The 21,579-nt window shown below is 20.8% G+C and overlaps 1 protein-coding gene across 4 annotated transcripts in view; it reads right to left on the bottom strand.

Annotated features, from left to right (window-relative positions):
* The window catches only part of nktr (natural killer cell triggering receptor), a 129,911-nt gene that overhangs the window by 45,067 nt on the left and 63,265 nt on the right, over positions 1-21,579 (bottom strand). For all 4 annotated transcript variants that reach the window (XM_031796913.1, XM_031796915.1, XM_031796914.1 and 1 more), the window contains 2 exons: positions 20,640-20,727; positions 18,137-18,288 (listed from right to left, as the gene is read on the bottom strand). In XM_031796913.1, the coding sequence (XP_031652773.1) occupies positions 18,137-18,288; positions 20,640-20,727 (240 nt within the window). The remainder of the gene's footprint in view (positions 1-18,136; positions 18,289-20,639; positions 20,728-21,579) is intronic.

Genomic DNA, 21,579 nt, shown 5'->3' with positions numbered 1-21,579 from the left:
TAGTAGTTATAGTACTAGGTATTATATATAGTAGTTATAGTAACTATGTATATATATATATATAGTAGTTATAGTAACTATTATTATATATATAGTTATAGTAACTATGTATTATATATAGTAGTTATAGTAACTATGTATTATATATAGTAGTTATAGTAACTATGTATTATATATATATATAGTAGTTATAGTAGCTATGTATTATATATATAGTATAGTAACTATGTATTATATATATATATATAGTAGTTATAGTAGCTATGTATTATATATATATAGTAGTTATAGTAACTATGTATTATATATATAGTATTATAGTAGCTAGTTATTATATATATAGTTTATAGTAGCTATGTATTATATATAGTAGTTATAGTAGCTAGTATTATATATAGTAGTTATAGTAACTATGTATTATATATATATAGTAGTTATAGTAACTATGTATTATATATATAGTAGTTATAGTAACTATGTATTATATATATATATAGTAGTTATAGTAACTATGTATTATTATATATAGTAGTTATAGTAACTATGTATTATATATATAGTTTATAGTAACTATGTATTATATATATATAGTAGTTATAGTAACTATGTATTATATATATATAGTAGTTATAGTAACTATGTATTATATATATATAGTAGTTATAGTAACTATGTATTATATATATATAGTAGTTATAGTAACTATGTATTATATATATATAGTAGTTATAGTAACTATGTATTATATATATATAGTAGTTATAGTAACTAGTATTATATATATATAGTAGTTATAGTAACTATGTATTATATATATAGTAGTTATAGTAACTATGTATTATATATATATATAGTAGTTATAGTAACTATGTATTATATATATATAGTAGTTATAGTAGCTATGTTTATATATAGTAGTTATAGTAACTATGTATTATATATATATATAGTAGTTATAGTAACTATGTATATATATATATAGTAGTTATAGTAACTATGTATTATATATATAGTAGTTATAGTAACTATGTATTATATATATATATAGTAGTTATAGTAACTATATTATATATAGTAGTTATAGTAGCTATGTATTATATATAGTAGTTTATAGTAGCTAGGTATTATATATAGTAGTTATAGTACTATGTATTATATATAGTAGTATAGTAACTATGTATTATATATATATATAGTTATAGTAACTATGTATTATATATATATAGTAGTTATAAACTATGTATTATATATAGTAGTTATAGTAACTATGTATTATATATAGTAGTTATAGTAGTAGGGTATTATATATATATAGTAGTTATAGTAGCTAGGTATTATATATAGTAGTTATAGTAGCTATGTATTATATATATATATAGTAGTTATAGTAACTATGTATTATATATATATATAGTAGTTATAGTAACTATGTATATTATATATAGTAGTTATAGTAACTAGGTATTATATATAGTAGTTATAGTAGCTATGTATTATATATAGTAGTTATAGTAACTAGTATTATATATAGTAGTTATAGTAGCTATGTATTATATATAGTAGTTATAGTAACTAGGTATTATATATAGTAGTTATAGTAGCTATGTATTATATATATATAGTAGTTATAGTAACTATGTATTATATATATATATAGTAGTTATAGTAACTATGTATTATATATATATATAGTAGTTATAGTAACTATGTATTATATATATAGTTATAGTAACTAGTATTATATATAGTAGTTATAGTAGCTATGTATTATATATATATAGTAGTTATAGTAACTATGTATTATATATATATAGTAGTTATAGTAACTATGTATTATATATAATAGTAGTTATAGTAACTATGTATTATATATATATATATAGTAGTTATAGTAGCTATGTATTATATATAGTAGTTATAGTAACTATGTATTATATATATATAGTAGTTATAGTACTAGGTATTATATATATATATAGTAGTTATAGTAACTATGTATTATATATATATATATAGTTATAGTAACTATGTATTATATATATATATAGTAGTTATAGTAACTATGTATTATATATATATATAGTAGTTATAGTAACATGTATTATATATAGTAGTTATAGTAACTATGTATTATATATATATATAGTAGTTATAGTAACTAGGTATTATATATATATATAGTAGTTATAGTAACTATGTATTTATATATATAGTAGTTATAGTAACTATGTATTATATATATATATAGTAGTTTAGTAACTAGGTATTATATATATATATATAGTAGTTATAGTAGCTATGTATTTATATATAGTAGTTATAGTAACTATGTATATATATAGTAGTTATAGTAGCTATGTATTATATATTATAGTAGTTATAGTAACTATGTATTATATATAGTAGTTATAGTAACTATGTATTATATATAGTAGTTATAGTAGCTATGTATTATATATATATATAGTAGTTATAGTAACTATGTATTATATATAGTAGTTATAGTAACTATGTATTATATATAGTAGTTATAGTAGCTATGTATATATATAGTAGTTATAGTAACTATGTATTATATATATATATAGTAGTTATAGTAACTATGTATTATATATAGTAGTTATAGTAACTAGTATTATATATAGTAGTTATAGTAGCCTGTATTATATATAGTAGTTATAGTAACTATGTATTATATATATTAGTTATAGTAGCTATGTATTATATATAGTAGTTATAGTAACTATGTATTATATATAGTAGTTATAGTAACTATGTATTATATATAGTAGTTATAGTAACTATGTATATATATAGTAGTTATAGTACTATGTATTATATATATATATATAGTAGTTATAGTAACTATGTATTATATATATATATAGTAGTTATAGTAACTATGTATTATATATAGTAGTTATAGTAAGCTATGTATTATATATAGTAGTTATAGTAGCTATGTATTATATATAGTAGTTATAGTAGCTATGTATTATATATATATATAGTAGTTATAGTAGCTATGTATTATTATATATATAGTAGTTATAGTAGCTATGTATTATATATATGTAGTTATAGTAGCTATGTATTATATATATATATAGTAGTTATAGTAGCTATGTATTATATATATATATATAGTAGTTATAGTACTATTATTATATATAGTAGTTATAGTAACTATGTATGTATTATATATAGTAGTTATAGTAGCTATGTATTATATATATTAGTTATAGTAACTATGTATTATATATAGTAGTTATAGTAGCTATGTATTATATATAGTAGTTATATAGTAACTATTATTATATATAGTAGTTATAGTAACTATGTATATATATAGTAGTTATAGTAACTATGTATTATATATATATATATATAGTAGTTATAGTAGCTATGTATTATATATATATATAGTAGTTATAGTAACTATGTAATATATAGTAGTTATAGTAGCTATGTTATATATATATATAGTAGTTATAGTAACTATGTATTATATATATAGTAGTTATAGTAACTATGTATTATATATATATATATAGTTATAGTAACTATGTATTATATATATATAGTAGTTATAGTAACTATGTATTATATATATATATAGTAGTTATAGTAACTATGTATTTATATATATATAGTAGTTATAGTAACTATGTATTATATATATATAGTAGTTATAGTAACTAGGTATTATATATAGTAGTTATAGTAACTATGTATTATATATAGTAGTTATAGTAACTATGTATTATATATAGTAGTTATAGTAACTATGTATATATATAGTAGTTATAGTAACTATGTATTATATATATATAGTAGTTATAGTAACTATGTATTATATATAGTATTATAGTAACTAGGTATTATATATATATATAGTAGTTATAGTAACTAGGTATTATATATAGTAGTTATAGTAGCTATGTATTATATATATATATAGTAGTTATAGTAACTATGTATTATATATATATATAGTAGTTATAGTAACTATGTATTATATATAGTAGTTATAGTAACTATGTATATATATAGTAGTTATAGTAGCTATGTATTATATATAGTAGTTATAGTAACTAGGTATTATATATAGTAGTTATAGTAGCTATGTATTATATATAGTAGTTATAGTAACTATGTATTATATATAGTATTATAGTAGCTATGTATTATATATATATAGTAGTTATAGTAACTATGTATTATATATATAATAGTAGTTATAGTAACTATGTATTATATATATATATAGTAGTTATAGTAACTAGTATTATATATAGTAGTTATAGTAACTAGTATTATATATAGTAGTTATAGTAGCTATGTATTATATATAGTAGTTATAGTAACTATGTATTATATATATATATAGTAGTTATAGTAACTATGTATTATATATATATTATAGTAGTTATAACTAGTATTATTATATAGTAGTTATAGTAACTATGTATATATATAGTAGTTATAGTAGCTATGTATTATATATATATAGTAGTTATAGTAACTATGTATTATATATATATATAGTAGTTATAGTACTATGTATTATATATATATAGTAGTTATAGTAACTGGTATTATATATATATATAGTAGTTATAGTAACTATGTATTATATATATATATAGTAGTTATAGTAACTATGTATTATATATATATAGTATTATAGTAACTAGGTATTATATATATATATATAGTAGTTATAGTAGCTAGTATTATATATAGTAGTTATAGTAACTAGGTATTATATATAGTTTATAGTAGCTATGTATTATATATAGTAGTTATAGTAACTATGTATTATATATATATAGTAGTTATAGTAACTATGTATTATATATAGTAGTTATAGTAGCTATGTATTATATATAGTAGTTATAGTACTATGTATTATATATATATATAGTAGTTATAGTACTATGTATTATATATAGTAGTTATAGTAACTATGTATTATATATAGTAGTTATAGTAGCTATGTATTATATATAGTAGTTATAGTAACTAGTATTATATATAGTAGTTATAGTAGCCATGTATTATATATAGTATAGTATAGTAATATGTATTATATATATATAGTAGTTATAGTAACTATGTATATATATATATAGTAGTTATAGTAACTATGTATTATATATAGTAGTTATAGTAACTATGTATTATATATATATATAGTAGTTATAGTACTATGTATTATATATATATATAGTAGTTATAGTAACTATGTATTATATATAGTAGTTATAGTAACTATGTATTATATATAGTAGTTATAGTAACTATGTATTATATATATATAGTAGTTATAGTAGCTATGTATTATATATATATAGTAGTATAGTAACTATGTATTATATATAGTAGTTATAGTAACTATGTATTATATATATATTATAGTAGTTTATAGTAACTATGTATTATATATATATATAGTAGTTATAGTAACTATGTATTATATATAGTAGTTATAGTAGCTATGTATTATATATAGTAGTTATAGTAGCTATGTATTATATATATATAGTAGTTATAGTAACTATGTATTATATATAGTAGTTATAGTAACTATGTATTATATATAGTAGTTTATAGTAACTAGTATTATATATATATATAGTAGTTATAGTAGCTAGTATTATATATAGTAGTTATAGTAGCTATTATTATATATATATATAGTGTTATAGTAACTATGTATTATATATATATATATAGTAGTTATAGTAACTATGTATTATATATAGTAGTATAGTAACTATGTATATATATAGTAGTTATAGTAACTATGTATTATATATAGTAGTTATAGTAACTAGGTATTATATTATAGTAGTAGTAGTATAGTAACTGTATTATATATAGTAGTTATAGTAACTATGTATTATATATAGTAGTTATAGTAGCTATGTATTATATATATATAGTAGTTATAGTAACTATGTATTATATATTATATAGTAGTTATAGTAACTATGTATTATATATATATATAGTAGTTATAAACTATGTATTATATATAGTAGTTATAGTAACTATGTATTATATATAGTAGTTATAGTAGCTATGTATTATATATATATAGTAGTTATAGTAACTATGTATTATATATATATATAGTAGTTATAGTACTATGTATTATATATATAGTAGTTATAGTAACTATGTATTATATATATATATAGTAGTTATAGTAGCTATGTATTATATATAGTAGTTATAGTAACTATGTATTATATATATAGTAGTTATAGTAACTATGTATTATATATATATATATAGTAGTTATAGTACTAGGTATTATATATATATATAGTAGTTATAGTAACTATGTATTATATATATATATAGTAGTTATAGTAACTATGTATTATATATATATATAGTAGTTATAGTAACTAGGTATATATTATATATATATAGTTTATAGTAGCTATGTATTATATATAGTAGTTATAGTAACTATGTATTATATATAGTAGTTATAGTAGCTATGTATATATATATATAGTATTATAGTAACTATGTATTATATATATATATAGTAGTTATAGTAACTATGTATTATATATAGTAGTTATAGTAACTATGTATTATATATAGTAGTATAGTAGCTATGTATTATATATAGTTTATAGTAACTATGTATTATATATATATATAGTAGTTATAGTAACTATGTATTATATATAGTAGTATAGTAACTATGTATTATATATAGTAGTTATAGTAGCTATGTATATATATAGTAGTTATAGTAACTAGGTATATATATATAGTAGTTATAGTAGCTATGTATTATATTATAGTTTTAGTAACTATGTATTATATATAGTAGTTATAGTAACTATGTATTATATATATATATAGTAGTTATAGTAACTATGTATTATATATATATATAGTAGTTATAGTAACTATGTATTATATATAGTAGTTATAGTAACTATGTATTATATATATAGTAGTTATAGTAACTATGTATTATATATATATAGTAGTTATAGTACTATGTATTATATATAGTAGTTATAGTACTATGTATTATATATATATAGTAGTTATAGTAGCTAGTATTATATATAGTAGTTATAGTAACTATGTATTATATATATATATAGTAGTTATAGTAACTATGTATTATATATATATAGTAGTTATAGTAACTATGTATTATATATAGTAGTTATAGTAACTATGTATTATATATATATATATAGTAGTTATAGTAACTATGTATTATATATATATATAGTAGTTATAGTAACTATGTATTATATATAGTAGTTATAGTAACATGTATTATATATAGTAGTTATAGTACTATGTATATATATATATATAGTTATAGTAACTATGTATTATATATATATAGTAGTTATAGTAACTATGTATTATATATATATATATAGTTATAGTAACTATGTATTATATATATATAGTAGTTATAGTAACTATGTATTATATTATATTAGTAGTTATAGTAACTAGGTATATATATAGTAGTTATAGTAGCTATGTATTATATATAGTAGTTATAGTAACTATGTATTATATATAGTAGTTATAGTAACTATGTATTATATATAGTAGTTATAGTAGCTATGTATTATATATAGTAGTTATAGTAACTATGTATTATATATAGTAGTTATAGTAACTATGTATTATATATAGTAGTTATAGTAGCTATGTATTATATATATAGTTATAGTAGCTATGTATTATATATAGTAGTTATAGTAACTAGGTATTATATATAGTAGTTATAGTAACTATGTATTATATATAGTAGTTATAGTAACTATGTATTATATATAGTAGTTATAGTAGCTATGTATTTATTATATAGTAGTTATAGTAACTATGTATTATTATAGTTATAGTAAGGTTTTATAGTAGCTATGTATTATATATTATTATAGTAGTTATAGTAACTATGTATTATATATATATATAGTAGTTATAGTAGCTATGTATTATATATAGTAGTTATAGTAACTAGTATTATATATATAGTATTATAGTAACTATGTATTATATATATATATAGTAGTTATAGTACTATGTTTATTATATATATAGTATTTAGTAAACTGTTATTATAGTATAGTAGTTATAGTAGCTATGTATTATATATAGTAGTTTATAGTAACTATGTATTATATATAGTAGTTATAGTAGCTATGTATTATATATATATAGTAGTTATAGTAACTATTATTATATATAGTAGTTATAGTAACTATGTATTATATATAGTAGTTATAGTAACTATGTATATATATATATAGTAGTTATAGTAACTAGTATTATATATAGTTTATAGTAACTATGTATTATATATAGTAGTTATAGTAACTATGTATTATATATAGTAGTTATAGTAACTATGTATTATATATATATATTAGTAGTTATAGTAACTATGTATTATATATATATATAGTAGTTATAGTAACTATGTATTATATATATATATAGTAGTTATAGTAACTATGTATTATATATAGTAGTTATAGTACTATGTATTATATATAGTAGTTATAGTAGCTATGTATTATTATATAGTAGTTATGTAACTATGTATTATATATATATATAGTAGTTATAGTAACTATTATTATATATAGTTTATAGTAACTATGTATTATATTATATATAGTAGTTATAGTAACTATGTATTATATATATATATAGTTATAGTAACTAGTATATATATATATATAGTAGTTATAGTAACTATGTATTATATATAGTAGTTTATAGTAACTATGTATTATATATATAGTAGTTATAGTAACTATGTATTATATATATATAGTAGTTATAGTAACTATGTATTATATATATATATAGTATTATAGTAACTATGTATATATATATAGTTATAGTAACTGTATTATATATAGTAGTTATAGTAACTATGTATTATATATATATAGTAGTTATAGTAACTATGTATTATATTATATATAGTAGTTATAGTAACTATGTATTATATATATATATAGTAGTTAGTAACTATGTATTTATATATATATAGTTATTATAGTAACTATGTATTATATATAATATATAGTTTAGTAACTATGTATTATATATATATAGTAGTTATAGTAGTAATGTATTATATATAATATAGTAGTTATAGTAGCTATGTATTATATATATATAGTAGTTATAGTAACTATGTATTATATATAGTAGTTATAGTAGCTATGTATTATTATATATATAGAGTAGTTATAGTAACTATGTATTATATATATATATAGTAGTTTAGTACTATGTATTATATATAGTAGTTATAGTAACTATGTATTATATATAGTAGTTATAGTAGCTATGTATTATAATATATAGTAGTTATAGTAACTATGTATTATATATAGTAGTTATAGTAACTATGTATTATATATATATATAGTAGTTATAGTAACTATGTATATATATAATATAGTAGTTATAGTAGCTATGTATTATATATATATATAGTAGTTATAGTAACTATGTATTATATATATATATAGTAGTTATAGTAACTATGTATTATATATATATATAGTAGTTATAGTAACTATGTATTATATATAGTAGTTATAGTAGCTAGGTATTATATATAGTAGTTATAGTAACTATGTATTATATATAGTAGTTATAGTAGCCATGTATTATATATAGTAGTTATAGTAGCTAGGTATTATATATAGTAGTTATAGTAGCTATGTATTATATATAGTAGTTATAGTAACTATAGTATTATATATAGTAGTTATAGTAGCTATGTATTATATATAGTAGTTATAGTAACTAGGTATATATATAGTAGTTATAGTAGCCATGTATTATATATAGTAGTTATAGTAACTATGTATTATATATAGTAGTTATAGTAGCTATGTATATATATATATAGTAGTATAGTAGCTAATATTTATATATCATCAGTTATTAGTAGCTAGGTATTATATATAGTAGTTATAGTAGCTAGTATTATATATAGTAGTATAGTAGCTATGTATTATATATAGTAGTTATATAACTATGTATTATATATATATAGTAGTTATAGTAACTATGTATTATATATAGTAGTTATAGTAGCTAGGTATTATATATAGTAGTTATAGTAACTATGTATTATATATATATAGTAGTTATAGTAACTATGTATTATATATAGTAGTTATAGTAACTATGTATTATATATATATATAGTAGTTATAGTAACTATGTATTATATATAGTAGTTATAGTAACTATGTATTATATATATATATAGTAGTTCATAGTAAACTATGTATTATATATAGTAGTTATAGTAACTAGGTATTATATATATATAGTAGTTATAGTAGCTATGTATTATATATATATATATATAGTAGTTATAGTAACTATGTATTATATATAGTAGTTATAGTAGCTATGTATTATATATATATAGTAGTTATAGTAGCTAGGTATTATATATATATAGTAGTTATAGTAACTATGTATTTATATATATATAGTCGTATTAGTAACTATGTATTATATATATATATAGTAGTTATAGTAGCTATGTATTATATATATACTAGTAGTTATAGTAGCTATGTATTATATATAGTAGTTTATAGTAACTATGTATTATTATATATATAGTAGTTATAGTAGCTATGTATTATATATATATATAGTAGTTATAGTAATATGTATATATAGTAGTTATAGTAGCTAGGTATTATATATAGTAGTTATAAGTAATATGTATTCTATATATATAGTTAGTTATAGTAACTATGTATTCATATAGTAGTTATAGTATGCTATGTATTCTATATATAATATAGTAGTTAATCTAGCTATGTATTATATATAGTATTTATAGTAGCTATGTATTATATCTAGATATAGTTAGTTATAGTAACTATGTATTATATATAGTAGTTATAGTAGCTATGTATTATATATCATATAGTAGTTATAGTAGCTAGGTATTATATATATAGTAGTTATAGTAGCCATGTATTATATATAGTAGTTATAGTAGCTAGTTATATATATCGTTAGACCCTAATGTAGTATGATATATATAGTAGTTATAGTAGCTAGGTATTATATATAGTAGTTATAGTAACTATGTATTATATATAGTAGTTATAGTAGCTATGTATTATATATAGTAGTTATAGTAACTATGTATTATATATAGTAGTTATAGTAGCTAGGTATTAATATAGTAGTTATGTAACTATGTATTATATATATATAGTAGTTATAGTAACTATGTATTTATATAGTAGTTATAGTAGCTATGTATATATATAATATTAAGTAGTATAGTAGCTATGTATTATATATAGTAGTTATAGTAGCTATGTATTATATATATATATAGTAGTTATAGTAACTATGTATTATATATCGTAGTTATAGTAGCTATGTATTATATATATATATAGTAGTTATAGTAGCTAGGTATTATATATATATAGTAGTTATAGTAACTATGTATTATATATAGTAGTTATAGTAACTATGTATTATATATATATATAGTAGTTATAGTAACTATGTATTATATATATATATAGTAGTATATAGTAGCTATGTCATTATATATTATATATAGTAGTTATAGTAACTATGTATTATATATATATATAGTAGTTATAGTAGCTATGTATTATATATATATATAGTAGTTATAGTAACTATGTATTATATATAGTAGTTATAGTAGCTATGTATTATATATATATATAGTAGATTATAGTAGCTAGGTATTATATATATATAGTAGTTATAGTAGCCATGTATTTATATATAGTAGTTATAGTAACTAGGTATTATATATAGTAGTTATAGTAGCTAGGTATTATATATAGTAGTTATAGTAACTATGTATTATATATAGTAGTTATAGTAGCTATGTATTATATATAGTAGTTATAGTAACTAGATATTATATATAGTAGTTATAGTAACTAGGTATTATATATAGTAGTTATAGTAGCTAGGTATTATATATAGTAGTTAGTAGCTAGGTATTATATAGTAGTTATAGTAACTATGTATTATATATAGTAGTTATAGTAGCTATGTATTATATATAGTAGTTATAGTAGCTATGTATTATATATAGTAGTTATAGTAACTAGATATTATATATAGTAGTTATAGTAACTATGTATTATATATAGTAGTTATAGTAGCTATGTATTATATATAGTAGTTATAGTAACTATGTATTATATATAGTAGTTATAGTAACTATGTATTATATATAGTAGTTATAGTAACTATGTATTATATATAGTAGTTATAGTAACTATGTATTATATATAGTAGTTATAGTAGCTAGGTATTATATATATATATAGTAGTTATAGTAACTAGGTATTATATATAGTAGTTATAGTAGCCATGTATTATATATAGTAGTTATAGTAGCTATGTATTATATATATATATAGTAGTTATAGTAACTAGATATTATATATAGTAGTTATAGTAACTATGTATTATATATAGTAGTTATAGTAGCTAGGTATTATATATATATATAGTAGTTATAGTAACTATGTATTATATATATATATAGTAGTTATAGTAACTAGATATTATATATAGTAGTATAGTAACTATGTATTATATATAGTAGTTATAGTAGCTAGGTATTATATATATATAGTAGTTATAGTAACTATGTATTATATATAGTAGTTATAGTAACTATGTATTATATATAGTAGTTATAGTATCTATGTATTATATATAGTAGTTATAGTAACTAGATATTATATATAGTAGTTATAGTAGCTATGTATTATATATATATATAGTAGTTATAGTAACTAGGTATTATATATAGTAGTTATAGTAGCCATGTATTATATATAGTAGTTATAGTAGCTATGTATTATATATATATATAGTAGTTATAGTAACTAGATATTATATATAGTAGTTATAGTAGCCATGTATTATATATAGTAGTTATAGTAACTATGTATATATATAGTAGTTATAGTAGCCATGTATTATATATAGTAGTTATAGTAGCTATGTATTATATATATATATAGTAGTTATAGTAACTAGGTATTATATATAGTAGTTATAGTAGCCATGTATTATATATAGTAGTTATAGTAACTATGTATTATATATAGTAGTTATAGTATCTATGTATTATATATAGTAGTTATAGTAACTAGATATTATATATAGTAGTTATAGTAGCTATGTATTATATATATATATAGTAGTTATAGTAACTAGGTATTATATATAGTAGTTATAGTAGCCATGTATTATATATAGTAGTTATAGTAGCCATGTATTATATATAGTAGTTATAGTAGCCATGTATTATATATAGTAGTTATAGTAGCTATGTATTATATATAGTAGTTATAGTAACTATGTATTATATATAGTAGTTATAGTAACTATGTATTATATATAGTAGTTATAGTAACTATGTATTATATATAGTAGTTATAGTAACTATGTATTATATATAGTAGTTATAGTAACTAGGTATTATATATATATAGTAGTTAGTAGCTATGTATTATATATAGTAGTTATAGTAACTATGAATTATATATAGTAGTTATAGTAACTAGATATTATATATAGTAGTTATAGTAGCTATGTATTATATATAGTAGTTATAGTAGCTATGTATTATATATAGTAGTTATAGTAACTATGTATTATATATAGTAGTTATAGTAACTAGATATCTATATATAGTAGTTATAGTAGCTATGTATTATATATAGTAGTTATAGTAGCTATGTATTATATATAGTAGTTATAGTAACTATGTATTATATATAGTAGTTATAGTAACTATGTATTATATATATATAGTAGTTATAGTAGCCATGTATTATATATAGTAGTTATAATAGCTATGTATTATATATAGTAGTTATAGTAGCCATGTATTATATATAGTAGTTATAGTAGCTAGGTATTATATATAGTAGTTATAGTAACTATGTATTATATATAGTAGTTATAGTAACTATGTATTATATATAGTAGTTATAGTAACTATGTATTATATATAGTAGTTATAGTAGCTAGGTATTATATATATATATAGTAGTTATAGTAACTAGGTATTATATATAGTAGTTATAGTAGCCATGTATTATATATAGTAGTTATAGTAGCTATGTATTATATATATATATAGTAGTTATAGTAACTAGATATTATATATAGTAGTTATAGTAACTATGTATTATATATAGTAGTTATAGTAGCTAGGTATTATATATATATATAGTAGTTATAGTAACTATGTATTATATATATATATAGTAGTTATAGTAACTAGATATTATATATAGTAGTTATAGTAACTATGTATTATATATAGTAGTTATAGTAGCTAGGTATTATATATATATATAGTAGTTATAGTAACTATGTATTATATATAGTAGTTATAGTAACTATGTATTATATATAGTAGTTATAGTATCTATGTATTATATATAGTAGTTATAGTAACTAGATATTATATATAGTAGTTATAGTAGCTATGTATTATATATATATAGTAGTTATAGTAACTAGATATTATATATAGTAGTTATAGTAGCTATGTATTATATATATATATAGTAGTTATAGTAACTAGATATTATATATAGTAGTTATAGTAGCCATGTATTATATATATATATAGTAGTTATAGTAGCTATGTATTATATATATATATAGTAGTTATAGTAACTATGTATTATATATAGTAGTTATAGTAACTATGTATTATATATAGTAGTTATAGTAGCTATGTATTATATATATATATAGTAGTTATAGTAGCTATGTATTATATATAGTAGTTATAGTAACTATGTATTATATATAGTAGTTATAGTAGCTAGGTATTATATATATATATAGTAGTTATAGTAACTAGGTATTATATATATATATAGTAGTTATAGTAACTAGGTATTATATATATATAGTAGTATAGTAGCTATGTATTATATATAGTAGTTATAGTAACTATGTATTATATATAGTAGTTATAGTAGCTAGGTATTATATATATATATAGTAGTTATAGTAACTAGGTATTATATATATATATAGTAGTTATAGTAACTAGGTATTATATATATATATAGTAGTTATAGTAGCTATGTATTATATATAGTAGTTATAGTAACTATGTATTATATATAGTAGTTATAGTAACTATGTATTATATATATATATAGTAGTTATAGTAGCTATGTATTATATATAGTAGTTATAGTAACTATGTATTATATATAGTAGTTATAGTAACTATGTATTATATATATATATAGTAGTTATAGTAGCTATGTATTATATATAGTAGTTATAGTAGCTATGTATTATATATAGTAGTTATAGTAACTATGTATTATATATAGTAGTTATAGTAACTATGTATTATATATATATAGTAGTTATAGTAGCTATGTATTATATATAGTAGTTATAGTAGCTATGTATTATATATAGTAGTTATAGTAACTATGTATTATATATAGTAGTTATAGTAACTATGTATTATATATATATATAGTAGTTATAGTAGCTATGTATTATATATAGTAGTTATAGTAACTATGTATTATATATAGTAGTTATAGTAACTATGTATTATATATAGTAGTTATAGTAACTATGTATTATATATATATATAGTAGTTATAGTAGCTATGTATTATATATAGTAGTTATAGTAACTATGTATTATATATATATATAGTAGTTATAGTAACTATGTATTATATATAGTAGTTATAGTAACTAGGTATTATATATAGTAGTTATAGTAACTATGTATTATATATAGTAGTTATAGTAACTATGTATTATATATAGTAGTTATAGTAACTAGGTATTATATATAGTAGTTATAGTAACTATGTATTATATATATAGTAGTTATAGTAACTATGTATTATATATAGTAGTTATAGTAACTATGAATTATATATAGTAGTTATAGTAACTAGATATTATATATAGTAGTTATAGTAACTATGTATTATATATAGTAGTTATAATAGCCATGTATTATATATAGTAGTTATAATAGCTATGTATTATATATAGTAGTTATAGTAACTAGATATTATATATAGTAGTTATAGTAGCCATGTATTATATATAGTAGTTATAGTAACTATGTATTATATATAGTAGTTATAATAGCCATGTATTATATATAGTAGTTATAATAGCTATGTATTATATATAGTAGTTATAGTAACTAGATATTATATATAGTAGTTATAGTAGCTATGTATTATATATAGTAGTTATAGTAACTATGTATTATATATAGTAGTTATAATAGCTATGTATTATATATAGTAGTTATAGTAACTAGATATTATATATAGTAGTTATAGTAGCTATGTATTATATATAGTAGTTATAGTAGCCATGTATTATATATAGTAGTTATAGTAGCTATGTATTATATATATATATAGTAGTTATAGTAACTAGGTATTATATATAGTAGTTATAGTAGCTATGTATTATATATAGTAGTTATAGTAGCCATGTATTATATATAGTAGTTATAGTAACTAGGTATTATATATAGTAGTTATAGTAACTATGTATTATATATAGTAGTTATAGTAGCTATGTATTATATATAGTAGTTATAGTAGCTATGTATTATATATAGTAGTTATAGTAGCTATGTATTATATATATATATAGTAGTTATAGTAGCTATGTATTATATATATATAGTAGTTATAGTAGCTATGTATTATATATATATATAGTAGTTATAGTAGCCATGTATTATATATAGTAGTTATAGTAGCTATGTATTATATATATATATAGTAGTTATAGTAGCTATGTATTATATATATATAGTAGTTATAGTAGCTATGTATTATATATATATATAGTAGTTATAGTAGCTATGTATTATATATATATATAGTAGTTATAGTAGCTAGGTATTATATATAGTAGTTATAGTAGCCATGTATTATATATAGTAGTTATAGTAACTATGTATTATATATAGTAGTTATAGTAGCTATGTATTATATATATATAGTAGTTATAGTAACTATGTATTATATATATAGTAGTTATAGTAACTATGTATTATATATATAGTAGTTATAGTAACTATGTATTATATATAGTAGTTATAGTAGCTATGTATTATATATATATAGTAGTTATAGTAGCTATGTATTATATATATATAGTAGTTATAGTAACTATGTATTATATATATATAGTAGTTATAGTAACTATGTATTATATATATATATAGTAGTTATAGTAACTATGTATTATATATATATAGTAGTTATAGTAACTATGTATTATATATAGTAGTTATAGTAACTATGTATTATATATATATAGTAGTTATAGTAACTATGTATTATATATAGTAGTTATAGTAGCTATGTATTATATATATATAGTAGTTATAGTAACTATGTATTATATATAGTAGTTATAGTAACTATGTATTATATATATATAGTAGTTATAGTAACTATGTATTATATATAGTAGTTATAGTAGCTAGGTATTATATATAGTAGTTATAGTAACTATGTATTATATATATATAGTAGTTATAGTAACTATGTATTATATATATATAGTAGTTATAGTAGCTATGTATTATATATAGTAGTTATAGTAACTAGGTATTATATATATATAGTAGTTATAGTAGCTATGTATTATATATAGTAGTTATAGTAACTAGGTATTACATATAGTAGCTATGTATTCATTCAGTTGTACAACTGACTAGGTATCCCACTTTCCCTTTCCCTATTATATATTTATATATACAGTACCAGTCAAAAGTTTGGACACACCAACTCATTCAAGAGTTTGCCTTTTTACTATTTTCTACATTGTAGAATAATAGTGAAGACATCAAAACTATGAAACACATATGGAATCATGTAGAAACCAAAACAAGTGTTAAACACATGGTTTTAGGGGAGCTGGGAGTCTCCTATTGTATTGTGACACTTAAATGGTAAGGACCTTTCGGCCCTACCATGCAGTTCCAGGATGTATTGTATACAGTTAAACAGTGGTGTACTTGTCTCCTCGGCTCCATCTCTCTACGCTGGGTGGCTGGTAGGTCTTGGTTCTCTGCATTTCCTCCTTCCAGTGGGGCGGAGTTTCGCTGCTTCCTTGTCCCTCCTCCTCCGAAGCCGAGTGCGACTTAGAGCACGTCGGGGTGTGGTACCTCTGCAGAGAGAACAGAACAGGAAACTAACCAGACTGACCTACAGCACACTGGTGTTCTGCACGTCACTTCCTCCCCTGATAGTCTCGTCCAGTTTCTACACAGAGCTCCCAAAGGGCTGGTTACCTGATTTCCATGAAGTCAACATTGAATGGTTGCTTTAGTGGGGAATTAAAGACCACAGACAGATGTTTGCGTCTCGTCCATTAAAAAAATATCTCTCAGGTCATTCAGCAACATCTTGTTGTCTCTGTACCGTTCATCTTATGTCCTTTGAACAGGTTATGCCTTTGTGCAGAGTCCTGATTCAGTCAAATTGGGGCTTTAGAGAGACTTCAGACTGGAGAAAGCATACCATTGGTATCGTATGGTAGGAGTTATAATATGTACCATTGGTATAATATGGTATGAGTTATACTATGTACCATTGGTATCGTATGGCAGGAGTTATAATATGTACCATTGGTATCGTATGGTAGGAGTTATAATATGTACCATTGGTATCGTATGGTATTGATTATAATATGTACCATCGGTGCCGTATGGTGGGGGTTATAATATGTACCATTTGTATCATATGGTAGGAGTTATAATATGTACCATTTGTATCATATGGCGGGATTTAAACTATGTACCATTGGTATAATATGGTATGCGTTATACTATGTACCTTTGGTATCGTGTGGTATGAGTTATAATATGTACCTTTGGTGTCGTGTGGTATGAGTTATAATACGTATCGTATGGTATGAATTATAATATGTACCATTTGTATCATATGGTATGAGTTATAATATGTACCATTGTTACATATGGTGGGAGTTATAATATGTACCATTGGTATGATATGGTATGAGTTGTACTATGTACCTTTGTTATTGTATGGTATGAGTTGTACTATGTACCATTGGTATCGTATGGTATGAATTATAATATGTACCATTAGTATCGTAGGATAATGGGATAATGTACAATTATTATATCATAGTAGTTCTAATAGGATAATGTACCATTTGGTATCATATGGTAGGAGATATGATAGGATAATGAACAATTGGTATAGTATGGTAGTAGTTATAATATTATGTTACATTGGAATAGGATGGTAGTAGTTATAATAGGATAATGAACCATTGGTATTATATTATAGTAGTTACAATAGGATAATGTACCATTGGTATGGTAGTAGTTGATGACAATGATGAACCATTGTTATAGTATAGTAGTGGTTATAACATTATGTACCATTGTCATAGTATGGTAGTAGTTATAATATAAAGAACCATTGGTATAGTATGGTAGTAGTTATGATATGTACCATTGGTGTAGTATGTTAGTAGTTAAAACATGATGTACCATTGTCATAGTATGGTAGTAGTTATAATATAAAGAACCATTGTCATAGTATGGTAGTCGTTATATATGTACCATTGGTATAGTTTGGTAGCTGTTATAATATGTACCATTGGGTACAGTAGTAGTTACATGTACCATGTGTGTAGTATGGTAGTAGATACATGTACCATTGGTGTAGTATGGTAGTAGTCACATGTACCAGTGGTATGGTAGTAGTTGTAATATGTACCATTGGTGTAGTATGGTAGTAGTTATAATAGTATAATGCACCATTGTTATAGTATGGTAGTCGTTATAATAGAAAAATGTTCAATCGGTATTATATCATGGTAGTTATAATAGGATAATGTGTCATTGTTATAGTATGGTAGCAGTTATAATAGGACAATGTACCATTGGTATGGAAGTCATTATATATGTACCACGTGTACGGTAGTAGTTATAATATGTACCATTGGTGTAGTATGGTAGTAGTTATAGTAGGATAATGTACCATTGGTATAGTATGGTAGTATTTGTAATATGAAATGTACCCTTGGTATGGTAGTAGTTATAATGCTATGTACCATTGGTATAGTTGTAATATTATGTAAACATGGTGCATCATTATAGTCGTTAGAATATGATCATGTACCATTGTTATTATATAGTGGTAGTTATAATAGGATAATGTACCATTGTTATAGTATGGTAGTAGTTATAATATTATGTTCCATTGGCATAGTATGGTAGTAGTTATACTAGGATAATGTACCACTGTTATATTATGGTAGTTGTTGTAATATTATGTACCATTTGTATAGTGTGGTAATATGTATAATATGATAATGTACCATTGGTATAGTATGGTAATATGTATAATAGGATAATGTACCATTGGTATAGTATGGTAAGATGTATAATCTGATAATGTACCATTTGTATAGTATGGTAATAGGTATAATATGATAATGTACCACTGGTATAGCATTGTAGTAGTTAAAATAGGATAATGTACCATTGTCCCTCTGCCTTTGATCTTGCGTCCAGACTTGGTGACAGACTGCTTCAGGTCATTGGGAAGGGAGGAGACCTCTGGCTTAGTTCTGGAAATAACATGAACACAATTATAGACAAACAAACTGGAAGCCATTTGATTTTCAGTTTAGGTCATTTTGAGGCTTAAATGGCTGGGGGCAGTATCGAGTAGCTTGGATGAATAAGGTGCCCAGAGCTACTCAGTACCAGTTGTTAATATATGCATCGTATTAGTATATTTGGATAGAAAACACACTGAAGTTTCTAAAACTGTTTGAATGATGTCTGTGAGTAAAGCAGAACTCATATGGCAGGCAAAAACCTGAGAAAAAAATCCAACCAGGAAGTGGGAAATCTGAGGTTGGTCATTTTTCAACTCATTCCCTATTGAAGATACAGTGGGATATTGGTCATGTTGCACTTCCTAGGGCTTCCACTAGATGTCAACAGTCTTTAGAAACTTGTTTGAGGCTTCTACTGTAAAGGAGAGGCTCATAAGGGCTCTTTGAGTCGGTGGTCTGGCAGAGTGCCACAAGCTCGTGACGCTCGTTCAGATGAGGTAGCTCACGTTCCATTGCTTTTCTACAGACAAAGGAATTCTCCGGTTGGAACATTATTGAAGATTTATGTTAAAAACATCCTAAAGATTGATTCTATACATCGTTTGACATGTTTCTACGGACTGTAATGGAACTTTGACATTTCGTCTGCTCCTAGTGAACACGCTTCGTAACTTTGAATCCACATAAATTATGGATATTATCGAACAAATCAAACATTTATTGTGGAACTGGGATTCCTGGGAGTGCATTCTGCATTCTGACACAGCGGTTACATTAAGGAGAAGTGTATCTAAAGTTCCATGCATAACACTTATTATCATCAACACTTATTATCATCAACATTTATTATGAGTATTT

This window comes from Oncorhynchus kisutch, linkage group LG18 (assembly GCF_002021735.2).
Source record: "Oncorhynchus kisutch isolate 150728-3 linkage group LG18, Okis_V2, whole genome shotgun sequence".
In the NCBI taxonomy this organism is placed as follows: domain Eukaryota; kingdom Metazoa; phylum Chordata; class Actinopteri; order Salmoniformes; family Salmonidae; genus Oncorhynchus; species Oncorhynchus kisutch.
This window is presented reverse-complemented; position numbering and strand designations above follow the sequence as displayed.